This window comes from Epinephelus moara, chromosome 17 (genome assembly GCF_006386435.1).
Source record: "Epinephelus moara isolate mb chromosome 17, YSFRI_EMoa_1.0, whole genome shotgun sequence".
Taxonomy (NCBI): domain Eukaryota; kingdom Metazoa; phylum Chordata; class Actinopteri; order Perciformes; family Serranidae; genus Epinephelus; species Epinephelus moara.
In genome coordinates, this window is record NC_065522.1 from 24,030,554 (window position 1) to 24,039,700 (window position 9,147).

Sequence of the window (9,147 nt, forward strand, 5' to 3'; positions counted from 1 at the left end):
TAAAATCCACAAAGTTGCAAAGCTGCATTTTTCTGTCCTCTATCAGTTAACATAGTTTTTACATGTTTTGCCATTCAAGTTGTGGTCTGTAAGGAATGCAACGTGTCCAGCGGCTCATTTGTAACACGTATTACATTTTTAACTACCGAGATTTACAATTATAGCTTACTTACTTGTTTACTCAACTTGTGTGAATGTGTACATAAAACTTGCAAATGTAAGTGCTCAGATATCATGTGGTTATATTCTAAATCAGATGAGGGTTGTGTAGTATTTTACTTCCATCAATCAAATTTGCTAACTATGTAGGTGTAATCAATGTACTTGTCAGCATACAAATGCGCTAACAGAACATCCTGTAAGTTTAAATAATATCATCTGATATCATCATCTGATCATGCTCGGTATTAAATTCACCTAAAAACTGTTGCTTGTCTGAAATGTTGTTGATTTGCCATTAAAAGTATTTGTTTAATGCTTTTTAATGCTTTAATGTTTTTAGTTATGTTACAGTCCTATCTTAGGTTATTTTATTTTTTTTTTAAAAAGAGATAATTTATGTTAAAATCAGTACATTTGTTATGTATTTATGTTATGTATGTGACGTCAGTACAGGGTACTTAAAATAAGTCATTATTGATATTTGGTTACTAGGGCTGTCAACGAATATTCTAAATTCAAATTCAAATTTGAAGAAAATATGGACCTTCGAATGTGAAAATTGATATTCGATTGTGCTAAACTGCTAAACCAAGACAAATTATTAGTTTTAAGATGCTAAAATGCTCCATAGAGTAGAGTGATAGTGATCTGTAGGTTCGTATTTACTGTCAGAGCAACTCCTTTCACATTACACATAATTTAACCTTTTATTAACACATACTCAGATTTATTGTACATATATTTTTATTGTTTTTTTAGTATTTGTATTGTATTTTTCTTCTTTTCTATAATAATGTCTCTTTGCAATACTTACTTTCATTTTCTTTTTCTCTTACTATGTTTATGTTATGCACCAATAATCCAAATTATAAACCAGTATCTAATTCTGATACTGTGACAAAGTATTGATTAGCTTCAAATCAGATTTAGATTAGATTTTTATAGATAATTCCCATCCAATACACTCCACCTTATAACATTTTGATAACTCACTACTTTACATTTTCTGCTCCCCTTCATTTTTAGAGGTATGCACGCAGGCTGGTTTTCTAGGCCTTTTCATTAAAGAAATTTTTAAGAACTTTTCCAAAACAACAACAACAAAAAAGTTTATTTAACATTTATGATGAGTGAGTTCAGGAGAAATAATAAAAAAGAAACGTCCAGGCGTTGCATACATCATCACTTTACAGAGAGCTTCTTCACAAGACTTCACAAGATTTTCCGAGGTGGTAATAAACTTTGACATTTCGAAATATAGGAATCGGGGCAGGGAAGTGTGTGTGTGTGTGGGTGTGTGTGTCTGTGTGGAGGGACGAGGCATGTTTTTCCTCAAAGACCTTCAGCTATGTGGTTCAGGTTCAAATTCAGGAAGTGAAAATTTAGATGGCTTCTGGTGTGTGTGCAGAGGACACTCAGGGGACTCAGTGTGTGTGTGTGTGTGTGTGTGCGGTCTGATCGGTGCTGACAGGGAAATATGAGGTGCACGGGGGTGTGAGGGGGTGTGTGGGGGTGGGGGGGATGACTGAGACACAAAAGGGAAGAGGAAAACGATGAGGAAATCAAACAGGATATAACATCTACACCTCAAAATCTAACATTTTTCCATCTGAAAACATGAATGTTTGGCTCCAATTAAAAACACTACGTTCGCTGCAGTAAAGTGCTGAGGAGAAACCACTGCGGTCCGTCCACAAAAACTACTTATAAACAAGAGTGGGAGTGCTGAACCCACTGCTAGAAATACACACTGTTTGTATTGTAGCGGGGAATATTACAGAAAGCAGCAGCAGCATATGAGAGAATGGAAGATGGAGTGTCATTTCGAAAAAGAGATAAAAATAAAGTGACAGAAAGTTGCAACGTGACTGAGAAACCTTTCAGAACAAAAAGCCAGTCACTTTATACGATGAATCTTGGGTTTAACTTGGATTTTAAACTCTTAAACTTCCCAAATTATAAAACCAGAACTTCTGAGTTACTGTCTGCGAGACTATCATGATGTATAATTTAGATAAATGGAGTCATTTTCCAGATTCATGGGTGCAGGTTGGATCTTTTCCATGTTTTTCAGAGCTGTTCATAGGTCAGGACAAATGTTTCACTTCTAAATTAGAAACTAATTCGAGTCATTCAAGGGCAAAAACATACTAAATATACTTTTATCTCTCCAGTCTTTTGGTTCATGGCCAAACACCTTCAAAACCAAACACTCCCATCTGCTTCAGCTGTACTTTGTGTTTAATGCTAACTAGCAACATTTTAGCATGCTAAAATAAGGTGGTGAACGTGGTAAACATAACACCTGCTAACCATCAGCGTGTTACTGTTGTCATTGTGAGCATAGACTGTAAATTATTTGTGTAAATTAGTGTCAGTATTGTACATCAGACTGCTGCTCTTGTTTTGTTACTGGCTTATATTAACACTCTTCTTTATACTGGTAAAATAAGGGCCAGGCGATATGGAGGAAATCACATATCATGATATTTTTGACTAAATACCTTTATCGATAGTTTGACAGTAATGTAGCGTTAAGTTTTGGTGCTTTCACAGTGACATTTTTGATAAATAATCATCAGAAATGTGGATGTAATGAGTTAGTGGGTAAAGGCAAACAATAGAAAAGCTAGAATAGTCTGGTAAGTTCAGGAAATGACATCACTTTACTGTAATGCACTCTTAAAAACTAGGAAAAGACAACATTGACGATATTATGACATCCAAAACCTAAGACGACATCTGGGATGCCACCAGGCCCTACAGGAAAGGGTGGCAGTAGGTCAGTCCATAGGGACTTGGGTTGGGAACCAGAGTCACTGGTTCAAGTACCCGTCTGGACCAAATATGGAGTGTGGACTGGTAGCTGGAGAGGTGCCAGCCTGCCTCCTGGGCACTGCAGGCACCAAACTCCCAACTGCCCGGGGTGCTTGTCTATTAGCAGCCCCCTAACGCTGACATCTCTTTGTCTGATGCATGTATAGGTCCTGTTCGTGCATGTGTGTGTATTTCAGGCACGTATGTATATGACAACAGAGTGAAAAAAATTGGGATTAATCTTGGATTCATTAAGTATATCTTCTTCTGCTAAGTGCGCCGGGCATTCAAGATAATTGGACATAGCGGCCAAACCGTGTAATTGCAAGTCTGTAATTGCAAGTCTGTCATGTGATGCCACTGAGCCCAAAAGACTTTTTTTTACGTAGACTTATATTGTGAAACTTATATCGTCTGTAAGTCATCACATTTTACCCCTGCGAATATTGTTTCACTATTGGAATTTGATCCAATAACTTTTCAAAAGTCTAGAAGAGCCACATCAAGCTAGCAGAAGGCTAAACTGGAAGTTAGCAGCTCGGCCAGCCGAAGTTTCTAGTGCGCTTACTCGATTGCCAAAGGTTGCAGAAGATCCAGGAAGTCAAACTCGTCATGTGCCAAGGTCCACCTCTGATGCTATATCCAGTTCTCTATATACATCAATGGATGTAATGAACTCCGTTTCCATCAGTAATGTTATCAGATTCCCAATTAAGATAGGGTTTACATCTCAAATATTGCCAAAGAGGCGTTTCTGCTTGTTGCTTTGACACCAAATCCTCCACCATCATCTTGTCCGTCAACTCTTCTTACTCTCGTAACGATAAGTGAGCTGCAACTCTGCTGTACTGAGAAAACACTTTCAGTTAAGTAGTATCTGTCGTTTAGTAAAAAAAAAAAAATGAAATGGTGGCGGCAGTGGGCGAGTAATGTAATCGGTGTATGCCTCAAACACTGTAACACCGACTGCCACAAGTCTCATATCACAGTATCGATATATTACCAAGCCATACTACTAACACTAATATTAAGACTTTTTGTTCTGGATAATGTTCTTTTTTTTAAAAAAAACAAACAAAATCTTTGTAATATTTAAAATCAACTTTAAGGGTGCTTTCAGACCTAGAGTTGTCTTGCTTTGGCCCAAATCAGGGACTTAATTTGTTACAAAGTTGTATAATTGCCTAGAGTTGGTTCGTGTTCTCACGGCAGCATTTACGAGCGGACCAGATAAAATACCTTGCGTAAGAAAGCTGCTCTTGATTGGTCAGAATTTCCATGGAAGTAAACAAAATGTTGAAGAAGAGTACACTTGCAAGATAAATGTGACACTTTCTAATGTCACAATGGAGGGACAACTACACAGGTTGATTTTAGCGCTGCTCATCGTGGACTATATTGCTGTCATTGTTCATTTTAGTCAGACCATACAGTTTGAAAACGAGGCGCGGCTCCAACTAGAAAACAATGTTGTGATGCATTGGATGTGCTGAATGTGCATATTAAGGCAGTACCTCGGCTCGAGGTCGGAACATGTTCTCACCACAAAAGAACCACACCAGAGTTCATTTGTAAGCGGACCGAGACCACCTCTTCAAGAAGGTCTTGGTCCGGTTGTTTTGGCGCACACCCAAGTGCAATTGCTGTGTTCACACCTGCCCAAACGGACCACGCTTAGGCGACAAACGAACTTCAATTCAATTGGACTGAACCAAACAGGGCAGGTGTGAAAGCACCCTTACTTTCACTATAGCTTTGGACGAATGAGGGAATTTCCAGTACTTTTTAAAGACCAGCTCTTAATACTAAATTAACAATTATCTGACGATCCATTAAACCAATAAAAAAGGCAGAAAAGAGAGACACCACTGTATTTATACCTGTTTGCTTTGCTTACTGAAACTTGCAAGTACTTTCCAAAAGTCAAGCCAGTACTATACATACAAATACCTTACAGTCAAATCTGACCTTAGAAGAAAGAGCACAAATTCACATCCATGTTATTTAAAATGTCCCCTTTTTTTGCCAGCTTCTGACTTGATATGCGCAGAGTAAAATATGTGTGACGTATATACAAAGTTTTAAAAAAAGACTTAATTTCACACTCAGACACACATTGCATTGTAAAGATCATAAAATCAGTATAAACAAGAACTGTTTGATTCATCAGATTCACACACAGACGTATAAAATATCACTGACAGCTCATGACGGCCATTTATAGTGTCTAGATTGGACGCTTGCGGACGTGCTCTCAGCTCCTCGAGGCACTGGCGATATAAAAGTGGAAGGTGCATGCACAGCTTTACTGTCAGTCTTATAAAGAGAGTGTAAGCACAATTTATTACAGGATACGAAGGCTAAAATGAACATCCAAGTATTTTTCTTTTTATATGAAGCCCTTTATCTACAAAACAGCTTCCATCACATCTGTTCTCTCGGCAGACGTTCATCGAGGCATTTCGTCCACTTCGGGTCTTGGTTTAAATCCAAAAGTCTGTGTTTTGCGTTCCAAAACAGCGCTGCTGTCCAGAGAAAAAATTCCACAACAACTTCCACAAATGTCAGGTTTGTCTTTCAAATTAACGTCTTTGGGAAGCAGCTATGGCCAGATGTGATGCCCCGACTGCTTATGACTGTTTAACCGTATAGAAAAAAGATCTCATCCAGACACACAAAAAGTTTTGATGTTCTCAGATGAGTTTGCGTTAAAAGGATCCACGCTTCAGTTGACTTTAAAGATGCTGAAGATGTGAGGCGAGGCTGACGGGTTGCCCAGATTGTGGAGTCTGAAGGACGAGCCTGTGATGGCCTGCAGCTCCGTGCCTTTGTCCAGTCGCAGGAGGCCGGACACCTGGCAGGGCTTCAGGAAGTGGAAAGGGTGCGGCCCGGCGGAGGGGGTCGTCCCGTAACCCTCCATGCACTGCAGCTTCTGAGGCCTCTGGCCGCTGGTCACCACATCCAGCTTCACATACTGAGACTGCTGCTCATTGAACAACACCTGAGGAGACGCAGAAGATGATCAATCAAGCGAGACAGATTAGCAGAGACACCAGAACAACTTGTTTCTTCTCAACTGTTCAAATGAAAACTAAGTGCTGGATTTCCAAGGTCCTGCAATCATAATTCTTTCTTTCTTTCTTTCTTTTGGCGAGATTTTCTCCAGACCTCTGTCAACTTGACAAGACCAAGGTCTGGCTACACGAGATTACCCAAAACCTGATATCCACCTCTCCAAAGAACATGATACGTACCAGTACAGCATGACTGATGTTTGTACAAAATAAAGGCTGTTTTTTAAAAAAAAGCTGCATTAGGTGGTAAAACTTAGAAGTAAGGCTGCGTTCCAAGACGATTCACTCAAGTTTGAAATATGAAATTTAGTTTCTTCACCACTTCAACTTAAAAACTAAGGAAGCCAAATTCAAAAGCAAACTCGTTAAGGCCCTGTCACACCAAGACACATTGATGGAAAACATGTCACCAGCAAAACCATTGTTTTCCTCTTCTCTCGTGCTGTGCTTCATGTTTTTCTTGCGGTTTTTAGACGTGCATAGTAGTTAAAATATCATCAGCTTTTCAATGCAAGGAGCGGTTAGCTTGTCAATATCACACTTGGCCTTGGCAGCCAGTCAAAACAAACAAGAGGCGGGCTTTACTTCTTCACCACTTCCTTCCTGTTTTGATGCCAGTTGTGGTAGGAACAGTGAGGCTCTGGCAAATGCAGACAAAAAGTTGATACTAGCGGCATTTACATACTATAAACTATAATTTAAGGTCACCCCAATATTTAAATACTAAACAGGGAACGTGTTTCCCGAAGATGCAAGCGTAACCAGGTGAACCTCCCTGGTAAAAATGATGCGGATAAATACGCTAGCTAGCTAGCTAGGTGTTGGACTGTGAGAGAGCTACAGAGTAAGTGAGAGGGAAGGGGAATTCATAGCCACAATGGCGGATGGAAAATGCCCTGATGTCACCTTAAATAACACCTGGTTTTGGTGGCACAATCGCAGCTGAAAATGCCACCAATGTCTACCTAAAAATACCCCGTTTAGGAGCCACATAGAAATGCCCCAATGTCTCACTAAAAACACCAAAACGTTTTGGTGCCACAGTCGCCACTGGAAATGCTCGTATGTGTACCTACCAAACATATCTGGTTTGGTGAGACAGTATTTTAGCTGGAAATGTTCCATTGTCTTGCGATAAAAACATCTGGTTTTGGTGCAATAATTGCTGCAAGAAATGCCTCAATGTTTGGTTTGGTGACACAATCGCCGCTAGAAAATGCTCCGGTGTCTTGCTACAAAAACCTCTGATTCTGATGACACAATCGCTGCTGGAAATGCTCTGATGTCTTCCTATGAAACAACTATTTTTGGTGCCACAATTGCTGCAGGAAATGCTGCTAATGCCTACCTAAAAAACCTGGTTTTGGTACCACATCGAAATGCACCAATGTCTTCCTAAAAAACATCCGGTTTTGGTGCCATATTTGCCACTGGAAATGCTCCAATGTCTTGCTGCAAAAACAACTGTTTCTGGTGACACAAACACCACTGAAAATGCTCTGATGTCTTGCTAAAAACCAACTATTTTTGTTGCCACAATTGACCCTTCGCTAAGCCCCGCCCCCCTTTGTTACTGTTGCCACATCCGTCAAGCTTTCGCTCCTAGCATAAGAAATATGGAGTTTTCAGCGATATCGGTGAGAGATATTCCAAAGGAAATAACATCAAATTTCTGGAAAAATTGTTCGGAGATATCAGAGAGAAGCCGACAGAAAGGTCTTCAATATGCATGTGAGAGCTACATTCACAATATCATCTGCTGGTGGAGTATAAATCATGAGAACATTAAAATAGAGGGAAAAGCTCACCAGTCGCAATGCAAGCGTTTAGCACCCCACGTGTTGACACTTCACGTGAAGGACAAAGAATGTTCTTGTACAGCAGGGGAAGTCAATATATGGTTTAAATTTAAGTAAATGTTGAGTTATGTTCCCTCCTTGGGGCAGACAAAGGGAGAGCAGCTAGCACGCAAAGCTAGCGTTAGCTAACGTTAGTTAGCATCTTAACTTGGAACAAATGTAGGTGTTTTTATTGATCTTTGCTGGATTCAGCTGTTCGTTTGGTCTTCCACACTGTTTTAGCCATATCTTCCTTGGGTCTTGGGCTTTGGGAAAGGGAAAAATTCAACACCACCTTCGACACTTTTTGGGTATCAGGTGTCGGACTTGAAGGTAACATTACCGTATGCACGCTGCTTCAGCATATTAGCTTCTGCTGAAAGCTTGACGGACCTCTTGGTTGCTAAACACGGTTGCTAACGTAGGATTGGACAGTGACTGATTAAGGGAGAGGCTTAGCGAAGGGTGAATTGCTGCTGGAAATGCTGCCAATGTCACCTAAAAACACCTGGTTTTGGTACCATGTTAGAAATGCCTCGATGTCTTGCTACAAAAACAAGTGTTTTTGGTGCCACAATTACTGCTGAACATGCGACCAACATCTCCCTAAAAATTACAGTTTAGGTGCCACATTTAAATGCCCCGATGTCTCGCTGGGAAACATCCAGTTTTAGTGACACAATCATCACTGGACAACAACTGGTTTTGGTGGTGTAATTGCAGCGGGGAATGCCTGGAAGTTTTGCTAAAAACACCCGGTTTGTTGTTACATATCTGTGGTTTGTAGATATGTACAATGCCAACATTTTCTTCTGGCAAACGGGCTGTTTTTTCCTCACTGACAAAATGGTCTCATCTCAGTCATACAAGGACTTTGACTACATGAAATGCAGTCTTTAATCAGCCAAGTTAAATTAGAAAATGTTTGATCAAAGAATAAGACTAAGAATTTGAAATTACGAACATTTAGTACCACATAGTATGTCTGTGCACACGTAGTAATGTGAGGATGATGAGTGTGATGCTGTTGGAGTTTGTTAATAAACTACAACTCCCAACACAAACTCACCTGACAGAACAGGAAGTAGACGCCCGCTCTCTCCACAGTGAAGGTGCCTTGTTCCTTGTTGTACCTCACTGCTTTACTCATATTCAACGTCCTCTCTTCCCAACCCTTTATCACGCCTCCCTCTCCAACTGACACACACACACACACACACACACACACACACACACACACACACACACACACACAC

The 9,147-nt window shown here is 40.1% G+C and overlaps 1 protein-coding gene across 1 annotated transcript in view; it reads right to left on the bottom strand.

Annotated features, from left to right (window-relative positions):
- Window positions 1–1,271: 1,271 nt before the first annotated feature.
- The window catches only part of tnfsf12 (TNF superfamily member 12), a 14,315-nt gene continuing 6,439 nt past the window's right edge, over window positions 1,272–9,147 (bottom strand). Inside the window, exons 5-6 of the mRNA XM_050067700.1 lie at window positions 8,961–9,088; window positions 1,272–5,980 (exon numbers count right to left, since the gene is read on the bottom strand). Coding sequence (XP_049923657.1) covers window positions 5,705–5,980; window positions 8,961–9,088 — 404 coding nt within the window. The 3' untranslated portion in view covers window positions 1,272–5,704. The remainder of the gene's footprint in view (window positions 5,981–8,960; window positions 9,089–9,147) is intronic.